The sequence below is a fragment of the Argopecten irradians genome, chromosome 10, assembly GCF_041381155.1.
Source record: "Argopecten irradians isolate NY chromosome 10, Ai_NY, whole genome shotgun sequence".
Classification (NCBI taxonomy): Eukaryota; Metazoa; Mollusca; class Bivalvia; order Pectinida; family Pectinidae; genus Argopecten; species Argopecten irradians.
In genome coordinates this window covers 635,843-656,597 of record NC_091143.1, presented here as the reverse complement: position 1 = coordinate 656,597, position 20,755 = coordinate 635,843, and the positions used below count along the sequence as shown (strand labels likewise).

General features: G+C 36.4%; 3 protein-coding genes across 6 annotated transcripts in view; 2 read left to right on the top strand and 1 right to left on the bottom strand.

Moving 5' to 3' along the window:
- LOC138332861 (receptor-type tyrosine-protein phosphatase zeta-like) overlaps positions 1-5,900 on the top strand; it is a 36,405-nt gene extending 30,505 nt beyond the window's left edge. For all 3 annotated transcript variants that reach the window (XM_069280830.1, XM_069280827.1, XM_069280828.1), the window contains one exon: positions 1,092-5,900. In XM_069280830.1, coding sequence (XP_069136931.1) covers positions 1,092-1,119 — 28 coding nt within the window. In that variant the 3' untranslated portion in view covers positions 1,120-5,900. The remainder of the gene's footprint in view (positions 1-1,091) is intronic.
- Positions 5,901-6,008: 108 nt separating this feature from the next.
- LOC138334016 (mucin-3A-like) lies at positions 6,009-16,194 on the top strand. Its single transcript, XM_069282736.1, has 9 exons — positions 6,009-6,786; positions 11,760-11,966; positions 12,087-12,514; positions 12,856-13,063; positions 13,365-13,912; positions 14,012-14,558; positions 14,645-14,886; positions 15,005-15,163; positions 15,979-16,194. Exons 1-9 carry the CDS (start codon positions 6,009-6,011, stop codon positions 16,192-16,194), a joined length of 3,333 nt encoding a protein of 1,110 aa, XP_069138837.1.
- A 51-nt stretch (positions 16,195-16,245) lies between these two features.
- The window catches only part of LOC138332860 (NAD-capped RNA hydrolase NUDT12-like), a 41,747-nt gene continuing 37,237 nt past the window's right edge, over positions 16,246-20,755 (bottom strand). The window contains exons 6-7 of one of the 2 annotated variants that reach the window (XM_069280825.1): positions 18,097-18,251; positions 16,246-17,078 (exon numbers count right to left, since the gene is read on the bottom strand). In XM_069280825.1, the coding sequence (XP_069136926.1) occupies positions 16,920-17,078; positions 18,097-18,251 (314 nt within the window). In that variant the 3' untranslated portion in view covers positions 16,246-16,919. The remainder of the gene's footprint in view (positions 17,079-18,096; positions 18,252-20,755) is intronic. The other variant, XM_069280826.1, reaches the window with a different exon arrangement.

Here is a 20,755-nt window from a genome sequence, read left to right as displayed (position 1 = left end):
CTGGTAACTAGGGGAGATAACTGTTCAAATCTAGTGACTATATGTAGAGGAGGTAACTGTACAAATCTGGTGACTATATGTAGGGGAGGTGACTGTACAAATCTGGTAACTAGGGGAATTAACTGTACAGATCAGGTGACTATATGTAGGGGTGGTGACCGTACAAATCAGGTAACTAGGGGAGATAACTGTACAAGTCTGGTGACTAGGGGAGGTAACTGTACAAATCTGGTGACTATATGTGAAGGGGAGGTGACTGTACAAATCTGGTAACTAGGGGAGATAACTGTTCAAATCTGGTGACTATATGTAGGGGAGGTGACTGTACAAATCTGATAACTAGGGGAGATAACTGTACAAGTCTGGCGATTATATGTAGGGGAGGTAACTGTACAAATCAGGTAACTAGGGGAGATAACTGTACAAATCTGGAGACTATATGTAGGGGAGTTGACTGTACAAATCTGGTAACTAGGGGAGATAACTGTACAAATCTGGTAACTAGTGGAGATAACTGTTCAAATCTGGTGACTATATGTGAAGGAGAGGTGACTGTACAAATCTGATAACGAGGGGAGATAACTGTACAAATCTGGTGACTATATGTAGGGGAGATAACTGTACAAATCAGGTAACTAGGGGAGATAACTGTACAAGTCTGGTGACTAGGGGAGGTAACTGTACAAATCTGGTGACATATGTGAAGGGGAGGTGACTGTACAAATCTGATAACTAGGGGAGATAACTGTTCAAATCTAGTGACTTTATGTAGGGGAGGTGACTGTACAAATCTGGTGACTATATATAGGGGATGTAACTATAAAAAATGTGCTGACTTGGGGAGATTAAACAGTTAAAAACTAGTAAGTGTTTGGGGAATTGCATTTAAAAAAAGAGTTTTATAAATCAGCTAGGTAAGAGTACTTTCCTTTCACATGATACTATAAACGTTTCTATCAATTGATAAATGTGAATTGAAAATTGATAACTGGATGAAGTCACAGCTACAAATGAATTTTATGTAGTATCTTATTCTACCTATCAAATTATATGAGAATAATTCATTTTGTAAAACTGTGTTTCTCTTTCAGGCCTTATATGAATATGCGACCATTGTAACGAGTCCAAAGGTATCCATTTCATCCACAGCTAGTGCCTTACACAAGATGTTGTAACAAAAGCATTCATATCATCATTGACTTCTAATGTGAGAACCAAATGACTGTTGTTTTTAATCAATGAGATGGATTCTAAAGACCATGTCTGAATACACATACCAACTTGAAATCACTTATGTTTGTGTGTACAGATATACGTGTTTGCTTATAAACCCAGAGAATATGTGATACAACTAGTGTTTTAAAATGAACAATTTGTGTATACAGATATACGTGTTATAAACCCAGAGAATATGTGATACAACTAGTGTTTTAAAATGAACAATTCGTGTATACAGATATACGTGTTTGCTTATAAACCCAGAGAATATGTGATACAACTAGTGTTTTGAAATGAACAATTAGTATGTACATTCCATAAATAACTTTTCTAATCCATTAGCCTATAAAGGTTATTTTCAGAGATAAATAACCTTTCTAATCCATTAGCCTAAGGTTATTTTCAGAGATAAAAGTCTTCCGATATAATTGACTTGAGACCAAATTCCAACTTGAGCTTGCACAAATCATGATTTTGAAATATGAAGATAGTGAGATGTTCTGATTTACAATTGTAATAGTATTTCAATCTTGAAAAGTCTTCAGTAAAGATAAAAAAATCTGGATTTACCAGTATACATGTATATTAATTGGACTATGAATAATGACTTAATTAATGTTTTATTGCTAACGCACAGAGTATTGTAATGAATCATTTTTTTTTTCAAAACAGAAAAAATGCAATTACAGTATTTTGAAACATTTTTGTTATATCTTTTGTACAACTTTGAAATAACTTTTGTGCAATGTCCCTGCATTAACAATCAAACAGACATTACTATGATAATTCTGTAACAACATATAAAGTTTAATGTTTATTAATTATGTATTACAATGAATGTACATGTAGTTTCACTCTTTATGATAATTAATGTAATCCACATTGCATTTGACTCATATACTGTGAAGCAATTCATGTTCGTGCTAAATAATGTACATCTATTTCCAAGGTAATTAGAATGTAATATCGCAAGAATCTAATCACTTAAAGAATGTTTCCAGTTTACTGTTATAGAACAATTCACAATCTAAACTCAGGTACCGTTATAGAACAATTCACAATCTAGACTCAGGTACCGTTATAAAACAATTCACAATCTAGACACATGTACCGTTATAGAACAATACACAATCTAGACGCAGGTACCATTATAGAACAATTCACAATCTAGACTCAGGTACCGTTATAGAACAATACACAATCAAGACTCAGGTACCATTATAGAACAATTCACAATCAAGACTCAGGTACCGTTATAGAACAATACACAATCAAGACTCAGGTACCATTATAGAACAATTCACATTCTAGACACATGTACCGTTATAGAACAATACACAATCTAGTCTCAGGTACCGCTATAGAACAATTCACAATCTAGACTCAGGTACCATTATAGAACAATTCACAATCTAGACTCAAGTACCGTTATAGAACAATTCACAATCAAGACTCAGGTACCATTATAGAACAATTCACAATCAAGACTCAGGTGCCGTTATAGAACAATTCACAATCTAGACTCAGGTACCGTTATAGAACAATACACAATCAAGACTCAGGTACCATTATAGAACAATTCACAATCAAGACTCAGGTACCGTTATAGAACAATACACAATCTAGACGCAGGTACCATTATAGAACAATTCACAATCTAGACTCAGGTACCGTTATAGAACAATACACAATCAAGACTCAGGTACCATTATAGAACAATTCACAATCAAGACTCAGGTACCGTTATAGAACAATACACAATCAAGACTCAGGTACCATTATAGAACAATTCACAATCTAGACACATGTACCGTTATAGAACAATACACAATCTAGACTCAGGTACCGTTATAGAACAATTCACAATCTAGACTCAGGTACCATTATAGAACAATTCACAATCTAGACTCAAGACTCAGGTGCCGTTATAGAACAATTCACAATCTAGACTCAGGTACCGTTATAGAACAATACACAATCAAGACTCAGGTACCATTATAGAACAATTCACAATCTAAACTCAGGTACCGTTATAGAACAAGTCACAATCAAGACTCAGGTACCGTTATAGAACAATTCACAATCTAAACTCAGGTACCGTTATAGAACAATACACAATCAAGACTCAGGTACCATTATAGAACAATTCACAATCTAAACTCAGGTACCGTTATAGAACAATACACAATCTAGATTCATGTACCGTTATAGAACAATTCACAATCTAAACTCAGGTACCGTTATAGAACAATTCACAATCAAGACTCAGGTACCATTATAGAACAATTCACAATCTAAACTCAGGTACCGTTATAGAACAATACACAATCTAGATTCATGTACCGTTATAGAACAATTTACAATCTAGACTTCGGTACCGTTATAGAACAATTTACAATCTAGACACCGATATTTAATCACTTCAATTATTACCAGCACAGGTACCATTATTATAAAATTCACACTCTAGACTCATGATCAGGTACCGTTATATAGCAATTCACACTCTAGACTCAGATACCGTTATAGAACAATTCATAATCTAGACTCAGGTACCGTTATAGAACAATTCACAATCTAGACTAAGGTACCGTTATAGAATCATTCATAATCTAGACTCAGGTACCGTTATAGAACAATTCACAATCTAGACTAAGGTACCATTATAGAACAATTCACAATATAGACTCAGGTACCGTTATAGAACAATTCACAATCAAGACTCAGGTACCATTATAGAACAATTCACAATCTAGACTCAGGTACCGTTATAGAACAATTCATAATCTAGACTCAGGTACCGTTATAGAACAATACACAATCAAGACTCAGGTACCATTATAGAACAATTCATAATCTAGACTCAGGTACCGTTATAGAACAATTCACAATCTAGACTCAGGTACCGTTATAGAACAATACACAATCAAGACTCAGGTACCATTATAGAACAATTCACAATCTAAACTCAGGTACCGTTATAGAGCAATACACAATCTAGGTTCATGTACCGTTATAGAACAATTTACAATCTAGACTCAAGTACCGTTATAGAACAATTTACAATCTAGACTCCGGTATTTAATCACTTCAATTGTTTCCAGCACATGTACCATTATTATAAAATTCACATTCTAGACTCATGATCAGGTACCGTTATATAGCAATTCACACTCTAGACTCAGATACCGTTTTAGAACAATTTACAATCTAGACTCAAGTACCGTTATAGAACAATTCATAATCTAGACTCAGGTACCGTTATAGAACAATTTCAAATCTTTACTCAGTTATATAGTTCTATTAAAACAGTGTTTGACATGGAAATGCCAACTTAAAAGTTGCCACGGAAAGAAAGTCATTGATTGTGTTGGATAGCTGAGATCAATCTTTGTTTAATCAGTATGTTGTTTTCCTCTTATATTAAGTTGTATCCCTTATCTCAAATAATAATCTATCCAAGCTTCACTATGTACATGTGTATGTTTTTGCTGATGTAGAAGAAAAATGTATGTCAAAACCTTTCCTTAATTTTCTCCCTTTTTAATGTTACCCCACAGGGGTTTGGCATAAATCCTTCTTTGTTCTTACTACAATATTTTATGCTTGGGAATCATAGCAAACCCCAGCAAAGTCCTTACTACCCAATAGTTTATGTTTTATACAATATGTTCATAATATTGTATTGTGGGTTGGCAATGTGCAATATTTTACTATATCTATCAATATATTATGTATAAATTGTTTGTCTGTATATATGTAGTACACGTACTTAATGATATTACTATTACGTAGTTTTACATGACATCTTCACTATACGAACTACCCCAATAGTTAAATTTAGGTAAATAAATGAAATAATCAAAATCACAAATATTTCATGAATTGAGAGAAAATACTAATTCACTTTTCAATGCATGCTATTTTGTGTTGTAACATCTATTAGAATAATGTATTACTACAGGGACCATTATGGACATGAGATTGTACAAAGCTTGAAAAATAAATTGCACGCCTGCACATTTTGCACTTTGAGAAAAGTTGAGAAAATGTAGATGACGATGTAAGTTCAACATCAGCTGTTATGATTTCCCATTTGTACTTGTTCAACGTGAGTTGGTATGATTTCCGATATGTACTTGTTCAACATCAGCTGTTATGATTTCCGATATGAAATTGTTCAACATCAGCTGTTATGATTTACGATATGTACTTGTTCAACAGTTATGATTTCCGATATGTACTTGTTCAACATCAGCTGTAATGATTTCCGATATGTACTTGTTCAACATCAGCTGTTATGATTTCCGATATGAAATTGTTCAACAACAGCTGTTATGATTTCCTATATGTACTTGTTCAACATCAGCTGTTATGATTTCCGATATGTACTTGTTCAACAGTTATGATTTCCGATATGTACTTGTTCAACAACATCTGTTATGATTTCCGATATGTACTTGTTCAACAGTTATGATTTACGATATGTACTTGTTCAACATCAGCTGTTATGATTTCCGAAATGTGATTGTTCAACAGTTATGATTTACGATATGTACTTGTTCAACAGTTATGATTTACGATTTGTTCTTGTTCAATATCAGCTATTGATATAATTATGATTTATAATATGTACTTGTCAAGAAACAAACAAGAAGTCATTAAAAGAACTTGACATTCATCTTTTTTATTTGCTTTATATTATTTTATCCGAGATATGACCAATTAAATTCCCTTTGAACTTAGAATTACACAATGGTTGAATAGTTACACACTTCCTTGTAAATAGTATGGTATCGTTTGGTACTTATAACTTCTCAGCCACTGCCACCTGTTTGGTATCGTTTGGTACTTATAACTACTCAGTCACTGTCACCTGTTTAGTTTCGCTTGGTACTTTAAATTACTCAGTCACTGCCACCTGTTTGGTATCGTTTGGTACATATAACTACTCATCCACTGCCACCTGTTTGGTATCGTTTGGTACTGATAACTACTCAGCCACTGTCACCTGTTTGGTATCGTTTGGTACTTATAACTACTCAGCCAATGCCACCTGTTTGGTAACGTTTGGTACTGATAACTACTCAGCCAATGCCACCTGTTTGGTATCGTTTGGTACTTATAACTACTCAGCCAATGCCACCTGTTTGGTAACGTTTGGTACTTATAACTACTCAGCCAATGCCACCTGTTTGGTATCGTTTGGTACTTATAACTACTCAGCCAATGCCACCTGTTTGGTAACGTTTGGTACTGATAACTACTCAGCCATTGCCACCTGTTTGGTATCGTTTGGTACTTTATATTACTCAGCCACTGCTGTATGTTTGGTATCGTTTTGTACTTATAACTACTCGGCCACTGCCACCTGTTTGGTATCGTTTGGTACTTTATATTACTCAGCCACTGCTGTCTGTTTGGTATCGTTTTGTACTTATAACTACTCAGCCACTGCCACCTGTTTGGTTTCGTTTGGTACTGATAACTACTCAGCCACTGCCACCTGTTTGGTTTCGTTTGGTACTTATGTCTTCTCAATCACTGCCACCTGTTTGGTTTCGTTTGGTACTTTATACTAGGAGTTTTCAGAAAAGATGGCGTGACGTCACAGAAAGTTTACATCCGGGTCCTCAAAGGTACAAACACAGTATGGCGACTGATAAAAACAATAACAGATACGTACATCCCTGCTTCATAATCGATACTTTGACAAAAGTTTATACTTTCATACTTGCAAATTCTGATTTTGAAATGGTTTCTTATTGTTTCACATGTTACGGATGTTAACATTTTTATATTTTCATTTGTTTATTGCTAAATATAACAAGTGTAGATTTAGTGTCGAAGCCACCTATCGAAGCGCTGCCGGGCCATCACACGTTCCCGATTTTGTTCATACGTATAAATTGAGGTTGTGAAAAAGGTGTTTATGAATAAATGATTTATTTCAATGTATCATGTTTCTGTTAAACATGAATAAACAAAACGTGAACCACCTGACCAGACCACGGCCGCTCGTGTATGGCTTCATCGCTGGTAGATCACCGCAGGCCACAGCATTGTTGGGGAAATAAATCATATGAATGATTACCAACACTTTTATCTAAAAAAGTACTTGTTTAAGATATATATATTTCGTTATTTAATATGTACATGTTGTTTTAATGGAATGCCCTTGTATCAACTACTGTGTTACACGTACACGTACATGTATGGCTGCCGATCTCGAAAAATAATATATGGTGAAATCGTTCAGTTTTCATGCTGCATATTTCATTTTTAATATTTCATTTTCAGCCGCTTTTATGTCATGGACTGCTGTGTTAAGTCTCCAATTGAAATGGTATTAATTTTATATAATTTGAATACATATTACGTAGACTTCATTTAAATTGATATAAATTACAGATCGTAGTACTGTAAGTAAATGCCGACCAGGATACATTACGCACGGCTTCGAGAATCCTAAATACTCAAAGTTTTGTTTAAAAATATGATATAATGAACCTACAAACTGACTCATTTGTATGTTATAAACTAAATCCCAAAATTGATGACAAAAATATTAACCAGAATACGTAATTTTATGACACTGAAAACGGACGAAATTCGGGTTCTCGGTTGTACTGTAATGGCTGCCGTGGGCTTGGGGTAATCTACGGAAGCAAATGTTTAATTTTGTACTAATCACACATCGTAAGGTAGGCCATGGGCTAGGAGGGTCCCACATGCACCCCCCCCCCCAAACCTCCGAACCAATATTTTTCTGAACCCTTATGACCCACTGATCACAAATCAAAATGTTAACATTGCATAAGTTGGGATGAACTTCCGGTTATGACGTCATCTCGAATTTTACTAAAAAATCAAAAATAGTCATAACATTGACATTTTTCAACCGAAGTAGACAAATGAGGTATCAAAATGACCACAATTGATCAACAAATACATATCAGGACCAAAAAATCCAATATATATAGTGATTTCTACGCAGAAAATGAAAAAATCTGATTTTAAGCTCAAAAATGGAGATTTTTCAGCAAATTTTTCATATTTGGCTTGACGCAGCAAAAATGTTTCCCAACAGCAAACTATTATTTCTAATAAGTTTTTTGACCACTTATCTATCAGTTTAAGCAACGAAAACAACAAAAACCAATGTTAACATCGTATAAAATCCGGTTATGACGTCATCAAAATGGCCACCATCTCGAAATTCACTGAAAAATGAAAAATAGTCATAACATTGACATTTTTCGACTGAAGTAGACAAATGAGGTATCAAAATGACCACAATAGAACAACAAATACATGTCAGGACCAAATAATCCAATATATGTAGTGATTTGAACGCAGGAAATGAAAATATACGATTTTAAGCTCAAAAAAGGTAATTTTTCAGCATTTTTTCATATTTGGCTTGACGCAGCAATATTGTTTCCCAACAACAAATTATTATTCGTAATCAGTTATTTGACCTCTTATCAATCAGTTAAAACAACAACAACACCAACAAAAATATATAGAAATGCAAAAGAGAATTGTTGTTATACTATCATTTGGTTTACAAAACATCACCGGATGCGGCATATGGTTATTTTTTTCCAAACCACTGACACTACAGTTTCCTGGTGTCTTGGAATTTCCTGAATATAACATTGGCTATTGACGATTTATATCTTAACAAATTTGAATTTAAAGTTGGCTGAATATCTAAGTAGGACTTCAAACTAATTCATTTTCATGTTCGAAATATTGTAGACTAGTAGCCTCTCAAACTGAATTATTACAGCAAACCGCCAACTAATAGCTATAGGGTATCAAATTAAAATTCCGCAAATACCACGACACTTTTCGAAACGTGTTGTGTCTTTTAGAATGAGCACATCCATTATTTACTTCCTGTGTATAACGTTAGGAAATATGAGATGGTTACTACAGTGTCACATATTTCTTTCACTAGTTCTTAATGATAATCATTTTCGTTGTGCATGCTTTCTCGCCAGAGTGTCGTCTTCGACCTCGATGACCTGATGTGACATTACATTATCGGGTTACCATCGTGGTTCTAACTTGTCAACCGTCCATGATATAACATCAGAAACATCGTATTCAGGGATGCTGGAGCTCTTCCTCTTTCCTATCTAGTTTCACCTAGATTCACATATCGTATATGATGTTCCAGACTTCCCCGGCATTATGGAAAAGACACCAGATCCACATTCTGCGGAGGGTTGGGTTATTTCTCCTTAATTCGTATGAAGCACAATTCCTCATTCGTGTGAACCACAGTAACCATAGGTGGCACAGGTGGATTCTTTGAGGTCATAGATGAGGTCTGCAGTGAAGTTTCACTCTTTGCCAAGTCTGGAAAGCACTGTAGAGAACTTTTTACTTGAGAGTCTTCAATGTTCTCTTTACGCATACACCAGATGTGACACAACCAGCACCTTCAAGGGAGTGGGAAAAGTCAGACCAATGAAAAGCATTTAACATTTATGGCCTCATTAATGACCTCGATGATATCACCTGTGCCATTTATGGTTGCACGAGGGTCCACACGATTGATGAATAGTACTTCATACGAATTATAGAGCTATGCGCTAAGGAGAACTAATGAATGTTGATCTGGTGTAATTCCCATTATGCAGGAGAAGTCTGAAACAGCATATATGTACGATATGTTAAAATCTGAAAGAGATCCCACATCCCTGAACCTGTTATTCCTGATATGAACTCTTGCCATGGATGGGTCATAAAAGAAGACAGGCTAGAACAACACTGGCAATGTAGTGTCACATCAGCTCATCGACATCGAAGACGACGCTCTGACTTTCAACGAATTGGATACCGATATCTCGATTACTCTGATTCGGACTGCATGTGCCAGCTACCAGATATGCAGAGTCTCTTCAGTGGATAGTGCAGTGAGGCGAGAAAGCACGCACAATGATAATGATTATCATTGAGAACCAGTGAAAGACATATGTGACACTGTAGTAACCATCCTTCATTTTGCTTATGCTATGCATAGAAAATAAACAATGAATCTGCTCATTTTCAAAGACACAAACGTTTTGGAAACTGTTAATGATATTGACGGAAACACAAGCTTAGCTTAGGTTACATTTGTTACGCTATCATTAGGCGTTGTGCTGTAATAATTATCTATGAGGCGCTGCTAATCTACACAATTGAGGGTATAACAATAATTCTTTTTTGCATTCCTGTATATTTTTGTTGTTGTTGTTGTTGTTTTTACTGATTGATAGGAGTTGAAATAACTGATCACGAGTAATAATTTGTTGTTGGGAAACATTTTTGCTGCGTCAAGCCAACTATGAAAAATTTGCTGAAAAATCACCATTTTTGAGCTTAAAATCTTATTTTTTTCATTTCTTGCGTACAAATTACTACATATATTGATTATTTGGCCCTGATATGTATTTGTTGTTCTATTGTGGTCATTTTGATACCTCATTTGTCTACTTCAGTTGAAAAATATCAGTGTTATAACTATTTTGCATTTTTCAGTGAAATTCGAGATGGTGGCCTTTTTGATGACGTCATAACCGGAATTTATACGATGTTAACATTGGTTTTTGTCGTTTTTGTTGCTTAAACTGATTGATAAGTGGTCAAAAACTTATTAGAAATAATAGTTTGCTGTTGGGAAACATTTTTGCTGCGTCAAGCTAAATATGAAAAAAATTGCTGAAAAATCTCCATTTTTGAGGTTAAAATCAGATTTTTTCATTTCCTGCGTAGAAATCACTACATATATTGGATTTTTTTGTCCTGATATGTATTTGTTGTTCTATTGTGGTCATTTTGATACCTCATTTGTCTACTTCGGTTGAAAAATGTCAATGTTATGACTATTTTTTAATATTTAGTCAAATTCGAGATGGCGGCCATCTTGATGACGTCATAACCGGAAGTTCATCCCAACTTATGCAATGTTAACATTTTGATTTGTGATCAGTGGGTCATAAGGGTTCAGAAAAATATCGGTTCGGAGGTTTGGGGGGGGGGTGCATGTGGGACCCTCCTAGCCCATGGCCTAAGGTGTTTTATCAAGAAACCCTTCGAAAACAGTAATTGCTTATAATTATATTTTGGGTGACTTTGAATTTAATTTGTAATTTCAAATTGATATTTGCAATATATCTGTCAATGTTTATACGTAATGGCGACCGTGTTTTCTCGTGGCGGTCGAAAATGGAGTATAAACAGAGTAAAATATATGAATACCATATGTTTAAAATTGTAAATTATTGTAAAATATTTTTATTTACACTTTTCGAAATGTAAATAACGCAATAGTTCTCGGATTGTCGTACTATTTATTACAATAAAATGTAAACAAACATCGCAAGCGGCTGTGTTCCCTCAATGTTTATGTGTACAGAAATAGGAGTTGTACCTTTGAGCGCCCGGATGTACCTTTGTGTGACGTCATCGCCATCTTTTCTGAAATCTCCTCTACTCAGCCACTGCCACCTGTTTGGTTTCGTTTGGTACTTTATACTACTCAGCCACTGCCACCTGTTTGGTTTCGTTTGGTACTTTATACTACTCAGCCACTGCCACCTGTTTGGTTTCGTTTGGTACTTATAACTACTCGGCCACTGCCACCTGTTTGGTGTCGTTTAGTACTTATAACTACTCAGCCACTGCCACCTGTTTGGTTTCGTTTAGTAGTTATAACTACTCAGTCACTGCGGCCTGTTTGGTATCGTTTGGTACTTACATATAACTGTATAACTACTCAGCCACTGCCACCTGTTTGGTATCGTTTGGTACTTTATATTACTCAGACACTGCTGTCTGTTTGGTATCGTTTTGTACTTATAACTACTCAGCCACTGCCACCTGTTTGGTATCGTTTGGTACTGATAACTACTCAGTCACTGCGGCCTGTTTGGTATCGTTTGGTACTTTATACTACTCAGCCACTGCCACCTGTTTGGTTTCGTTTGGTACTTATAACTACTCGGCCACTGCCACCTGTTTGGTATCGTTTGGTACTGATAACTACTCAGCCACCGCCACCTGTTTGGTTTCGCTTGGTACTTTATACTACTCAGCCACTGCCACCTATTTGGTATCGTTTGGTACTGATAACTACTCAGTCACTGCGGACTGTTTGGTATCGTTTGGTACTGATAACTACTCAGTCACTGCCACCTGTTTGGTATCGTTTGGTACTTTATACTACTCAGCCACTGCCACCTGTTTGGTTTCGTTTGGTACTTATAAACTACTCAGCCACCGCCACCTGTTTGGTATCGTTTGGTACTTATAACTACTCAGCCACCGCCACCTGTTTGGTTTCGCTTAGTACTTTATACTACTCAGCCACTGCCACCTATTTGGTATCGTTTGGTACTGATAACTACTACTCAGTCACTGCGGACTGTTTGGTATCGTTTGGTACTTATAACTACTAAGCCACTGCCACCTGTTTGGTTTCGTTTGGTACTGATAACTACTCAGTCACTGCCACCTGTTTGGTATCGTTTGGTACTTTATACTACTCAGCCACTGCGGTCTATTTGGTATCGTTTGGTAGTTATAACTACTCAGCCACTGCCACCTGTTTGGTATCGTTTGGTACTTTATATTACTCAGCCACTGCCACCTATTTTGGTATCGTTTGGTACTTATAACTGCTCAGCCACTGCCACCTGTTTGGTATCGTTTGGTACTTTATACTACTCAGCCATTGCGGTCTATTTGGTATCGTTTGGTACTTATAACTACTCAGTCACTGCCACCTGTTTGGTATCGTTTGGTACTTATAACTACTCAGCCACTGCCAACTGTTTTGTTTCGTTTGGTACTTATAACTAATCAGCCACTATCACCTGTTTGGTTTCGATTGGTACTTTATACTACTCAGCCACTGCGGTCTATTTGGTATCGTTTGGTACTTACATATAACTGTATAACTACTCAGCCACTGCCACCTGTTTGGTTTCGTTTGGTACTTTATATTACTCAGACACTGCTGTCTGTTTGGTATCGTTTGGTACTTATAACTACATGGCCACTGCCACCTCTTTTGATTTCGTTTGGTACTTATAACTACTCAGCCACTGCCACCTGTTTGGTATCGTTTGGTACTTTATATTACTCAGCCACTGCTGTCTGTTTGGTATCGTTTTGTACTTATAACTACTCGGCCACTGCCACCTGTTTGGTATCGTTTGGTACTTTATATTACTCAGCCACTGCTGTCTGTTTGGTATCGTCTGGTACTTATAACTACTCAGCCACTGTCACCTGTTTGGTATCGTTTGGTACTTATAACTACTCAGCCACTGTCACCTGTTTGGTATCGTTTGGTACTTATAACTACTCAGCCACTGTCACCTGTTTGGTATCGTTTGGTACTTTATATTACTCAGTCACTGCTACCTTTTTGGTATCGTTTGGTACTGAAAACTACTCAGCCACTGCCACATGTTTGGTATCGTTTGGTACTTATAACTACTCAGTCACTGCCACCTGTTTGGTATCGTTTGGTACTTTATACTACTCAGCCACTGCCACCTGTTTGGTTTCGTTTGGTACTGATAACTACTCAGCCACTGCCAACTGTTTGGTTTCGTTTGGTACTGATAACTACTCAGTCACTTCAGCCTGTTTGGTATCGTTTGGTACTTTAAATTACTCAGCCACTGCGGTTTGTTTGGTTTCATTCCAAACTATTTTATTAAACAATACAAGTTATACAGGAATTACAGAGAAAGATACTATATTATTGTATTGATAAATGGATTAGACAACAGGCAAAGCCTATATAGGTCCTCTCCAGGACTCAGCCACTGCCATCTGTTTGGTTTCGCTTGGTACTTTATACTACTCAGCCACTGCCACCTGTTTGGTTTCGCTTGGTACTTTATACTACTCAGCCACTGCCACCTATTTGGTATCGTTTGGTACTTTTAACTACTCAGCCACTGTCACCTGTTTGGTATCGTTTGGTACTTATAATTACTCAGCCACTGTCACCTGTTTGGTTTCGCTTGGTACTTTATACTACTCAGCCACTGCCACCTATTTGGTATCGTTTGGTACTTTTAACTACTCGGCCACTGCCACCTGTTTGGTATCGTTTGGTACTTATAACTACTCAGACACTGTCACCTGTTTGGTTTCGCTTGTTACTTTATACTACTTAGCCACTGCCACCTGTTTGGTATCGTTTGGTACTTTATACTACTCAGCCACCGCCACCTGTTTGGTTTCGCTTGTTACTTTATACTACTTAGCCACTGCCACCTGTTTGGTATCGTTTGGTACTTATAACTACTCAGCCACTGTCACCTGTTTGGTTTCGCTTGTTACTTTATACTACTCAGCCACCGCCACCTGTTTGGTTTCGCTTGTTACTTTATACTACTATACTACTTAGCCACTGCCACCTGTTTGGTATCGTTTGGTACTGATAACTACTCAGTCACTGCGGACTGTTTGGTATCGTTTGGTACTTTATACTACTCAGCCACCGCCACCTGTTTGGTTTCGTTTGGTACTGATAACTACTCAGTCACTGCGGACTGTTTGGTATCGTTTGGTACTTATAACTACTCAGCCACTGCCACCTGTTTGGTTTCGTTTGGTACTGATAACTACTCAGTCACTGCGGACTGTTTGGTATCGTTTGGTACTTGTAACTACTCAGCCACTGCGGTCTATTTGGTATCGTTTGGTAGTTATAACTACTCAGCCACTGCCACCTGTTTGGTTTCGTTTGGTACTTCTAACTACTCAGCCACTTGCCACTGCCACCTGTTTGGTTTCGTTTGGTACTTCTAACTACTCAGCCACTGCCACCTGTTTGGTATCGTTTGGTACCTATAACTACTCAGTCACTGCGGCCTGTTTGGTATCGTTTGGTACTTATAACTACTCAGCCACTGCCACCTGTTTGGTTTATCACTGTTACAGCATATTATAATATTGTTGACGATTATTTGGTAAATGGTATGTGTGACAGAAATTTGTGAAGTGTATGTTTCAAACTTAATCATATATCAAAACCATTGAAGTAAGTAAAATCCATCACTGTTACTTAGGTTGTCCATTAATTTTGAACATTTTTTGGCAGATTTAGCAGATAATAATAAATGACTCCTTTGATCAGATAAAACAAATGTGGCATATCCTTTGTCTACGTCAATCCTAAATCGATATCTCAACCATTTGAACAGTTGTTTAAGGAGACAACTGACATATCCTTTGTCTACGCCAATCCTAAAGCAATATCTCCACCATTTGAACAATTGTTTGAAGGAGACAACTGACATATCCTTTGTCTACGCCAATCCTAAAGCAATATCTCCACCATTTGAACAATTGTTTGAAGGAGACAACTGACATATCCTTTGTCTACGCCAATCCTAAAGCAATATCTCCACCATTTGAACAATTGTTTGAAGGAGACAACTGACATATCCTTTGTCTACGCCAATCCTAAAGCAATTAAAGCAATATCTCCACCATTTGAACAATTGTTTGAAGGAGACAACTGACATATCCTTTGTCTACGCCAATCCTAAAGCAATATCTCCACCATTTGAACAATTGTTTGAAGGAGACAACTGACATATCCTTTGTCTACGCCAATCCTAAAGCAATATCTCCACCATTTGAACAATTGTTTGAAAGAGACAACTGACATATCCTTTGTCTACGTCTACGCCAATCCTAAAGCAATATCTCCACCATTTGAACAATTGTTTGAAGGAGACAACTGACATATCCTTTGTCTACGCCAATCCTAAACCAATATCTCCACCATTTGAACAGTTGTTTGAGAAGACAACTGACATATCCTTTGTCTACATCAATCCTAAACCGATATATCAACAATTTGAACAGTTGTTTGAGGAGACAACCAACCTATCCTTTGTCTACGCCAATCCTAAACCATTTGAACAGTTGTTTGAAGGAGACAACTGACACACAGCAGATAATGGAAGGTGTATCACAGCATCATATAATGGAACAGTATAACTTAAAGTTTTACTCATTTAAAAATCTTAGTTTATTCATGAAATTTTGAAAATGGATTATTTTGATTTTGTATTCAATGATAAAAAAAAATATCACAGTTTCTGTTTTACAATACATATTATGTTAGAATTCATGCATTATACGTACAATTACAATGTAGTTATACTTATTACATGAGGTCCCTATCACCCTTCACAAGTCCTTCTCAATCAAAGAGGGTTTTGGTATATGCTTATAACTTGAACAGTTCATTCCTATTTTACTAAACATCACAGATTTATGTTGTTACAATAAAAGGATCACGTGTACTAATCACACTATCATTATAATAATCAATCTTATATTACTTGTCCTCTTACTCTTGTAAGGTAGTAATTAAATTGGTTCCCACACGAAATTGATTCGATCACTGGGATATTACAGCCATGTGTCTATAAATCGCAAAAATTAGGTCACAGTGGAAAAGTTGTTGGACATAAAAATGCGGAAAAATAACTTAACATTGGTTTACAGCATAGGATTGTAGTTAACAATTAACAACTTTTCATAAAAACATTTAAATTCCATACTGACAGAAACTCGAGTTCAATTAACAATCACGTCTTCCAGGGATATATCACAATTTGTATTCCTGAGTGAAGGCCACAGATAGCACCATTCAAGTGTGACACTCAGAGGTTTGCTGTCATTCTGACCCAGGCTTTGATGATTTGGTGTGCGATGGCTTGATCAGGTGGTACAAACAGACCCTGGGGATGTTGTCTAGTCAGCATCTGGACTAATTCAGCTCGGTGGAACCACTGCACATCCTCCATCTCATCATTATCTATCTGTAACAGAAAACATTCTTCTGACTACCAAATTACACACATATAATACTTGAATCACTTGATATTGTAACCAAGCCAGTGGCAGCAATTCATATATTGGTTTTAAGGTTATGGTTTATCATATGTAAACATGCAGCATATCTTAAAACTAATGAATCTAAAGCAACTTCCGCATGATCTATTATCGCACCTTGGGCAGAGATGTCCCCAAATGATTGGCGAGAGTTGTCATGTGGTGACCCCCTCATACTTTATAGGGAGTTAGTAAATTTTATTATGGTGCAATAAGCATGGCGGCTGTCGCCCTCGCTTCAAAATTTCAACAAATTTTCTTCAACTAAATATACCATTTTATTCCCATAAAACAATATTATATTACTTGGTATTTCTTGTGTAAAATTAACTTAAATTGTTTCAAAACTTCAAATAAAAAGTGAAATGCATTTTTTAAAATACAAGTTGCTTCCCCTAAGCCAGTTTGAAAATTGATGACGCGGTGAAATTCAAACGTAACAATTCAAGCATTTTCTAGACAGTGATTATAAACAAATGGAGGTGTTCATACCTAGAGATCAATCCTCACTCTACAACCAATTTATCAGCATAACTTTTAAGTGATTATCTCAGTGAAAATGCAGAGATGATCAAGGAGATTGTGCTTTAAATGTTGGATGGATGTATGTGTCAATTTTTTTTTGTGATGCTTTCAATATACAGCCATTATTGTGTCGTATTGAGGTAGGCCTAAGTTACAGTGCACATGGAAAGTCTAAATTATGGTTGATTTATAAATTATTTAGTGCTTATTCTGCATGTTCCTTAAACAGTATATTTGCCGATTCCTTAAAGAAATACATAAACAAATATAATGACCTAGACCACTTCTGAATTATCTTAAAAGCAGTGATTGAATGAATGTCAAGGTCATCCATTTGAACAAATGTGGTAGCCATTCATGCTAGCATGTGATAGGCCCAATATCAAACCACAACACCACCTATCAATTCAGGATACTTACCTTGATGTTTTCTGATGAAGCAAGAGCAATACATCCAAGCATGAGGGAGCAAGGGGAATGGCCACAGGGCTGTGAGGAATGGTAGTCAACTCTACCAACTCGTATACCACTCTCTTCATAGACCTCACGTCTACAGGTATCCTCTATAGTCTCCCCTAAATATATACAGTAAAACATGACAAACTGGAGACAATATAACATAGTATATCTACAGGTATCCTCTATAGTCAAATATACAGTAAAACAGAACAAACTGGAGACATCAATAAATATACAGTAAAACATAGACAGTCTACAGGTATCCTCTATAGTCTCCCCTAAATATACAGTAAAAATGACAAACTGGAGACAATATAACATAGACCTCTCGTCTACAGGTATCCTCTATAGTCTCTCCCCTAAATATACAGTAAAACATGACAAACTGGAGACAATATAACATAGACCTCTCGTCTACAGGTATCCTCTATAGTCTCCCTAAATATACAGTAAAACATGACAAACTGGAGACAATATAACATAGCCTCTCGTCTACAGGTATCCTCTATAGTCTCCCCTAAATATACAGTAAAACATGACAAACTGGAGACAATATAACATAGACCTCACGTCTACAGGTATCCTCTATAGTCTCCCCTAAATATACAGTAAAAACATGACAAACTGGAGACAATATAACATAGACCTCTCATCTACAGGTATCCTCTATAGTCTCCCCTAAATATACAGTAAAACATGACAAACTGGAGACAATATAACATAGACCTCTCGTCTACAGGTATCCTCTATAGTCTCCCCTAAATATACAGTAAAACATGACAAACTGGAGACAATATAACATAGACCTCTCGTCTACAGGTATCCTCTATAGTCTCCCCTAAATATACAGTAAAAACATGACAAACTGGAGACAATATAACATAGACCTCTCGTCTACAGGTATCCTCTATAGTCTCCCCTAAATATACAGTAAAACATGACAAAAACTGGAGACAATATAACATAGACCTCTCGTCTACAGGTATCCTCTATAGTCTCCCCTAAATATACAGTAAAAACATGACAAACTGGAGACAATATAACAATAGACCTCACGTCTACAGGTATCCTCTATAGTCTCCCTAAATATACAGTAAAACATGACAAACTGGAGACAATATAACATAGACCTCTCGTCTACAGGTATCCTCTATAGTCTCCCCTAAATATACAGTAAAACATGACAAACTGGAGACAATATAACATAGACCTCTCGTCTACAGGTATCCTCTATAGTCTCCCCTAAATATACAGTAAAACATGACAAACTGGAGACAATATAACATAGACCTCTCGTCTACAGGTATCCTCTATAGTCTCCCCTAAATATACAGTAAAACATGACAAACTGGAGACAATATAACATAGACCTCTCGTCTACAGGTATCCTCTATAGTCTCCCCTAAATATACAGTAAAACATGACAAACTGGAGACAATATAACATAGACCTCTCGTCTACAGGTATCCTCTATAGTCTCCCTATATATACAGTAATAACATGACATAACTGGAGACAATATAACATAGACCTCACGTCTACAGGTATCCTCTATAGTCTCCCCTAAATATACAGTAAAACATGACAAACTGGAGACAATATAGTACATAGACCTCTCGTCTACAGGTATCCTCTATAGTCTCCCCTAAAATATACAGTAAAACATGACAAACTGGAGACAATATAACATAGACCTCTCGTCTACAGGTATCCTCTATAGTCTCCCCTAAATATACAGTAAAACATGACAAACTGGAGACAATATAACATAGACCTCACGTCTACAGGTATCCTCTATAGTCTCCCCTAAATATACAGTAAAACATGACAAACTGGAGACAATATAACATAGACCTCTCGTCTACAGGTATCCTCTATAGTCTTCCCTAAATATACAGTAAAACATGACAAACTGGAGACAATATAACATAGACCTCTCGTCTACAGGTATCCTCTATAGTCTCCCCTAAATATACAGTAAAACATGACAAACTGGAGACAATATAACATAGACCTCTCGTCTCCCCTAAATATACATATGACAAACTGGAGACAATATAACATAGACCTCACGTCTACAGGTATCCTCTATAGTCTCCCCTAAATATACAGTAAAACATGACAAACTGGAGACAATATAACATAGACCTCACATCTACAGGTATCCTCTATAGTCTCTCCCTAAATATACAGTAAAACATGACAAACTGGAGACAATATAACATAGACCTCACGTCTACAGGTATCCTCTATAGTCTCCCCTAAATATACAGTAAAACATGACAAACTGGAGACAATATAACATAGACCTCTCGTCTACAGGTATCCTCTATAGTCTCCCCTAAATATACAGTAAAACATGACAAACTGGAGACAATATAACATAGACCTCTCGTCTACAGGTATCCTCTATAGTCTCTCCCTAAATATACAGTAAAACATGACAAACTGGAGACAATATAAACATAGACCTCACGTCTACAGGTATCCTCTATAGTCTCCCCTAAATATACAGTAAAACATGACAAACTGGGGACAATATAACATAGACCTCTCATCTACAGGTATCCTCTATAGTCTCCCCTAAATATACAGTAAAACATGACAAACTGGAGACAAT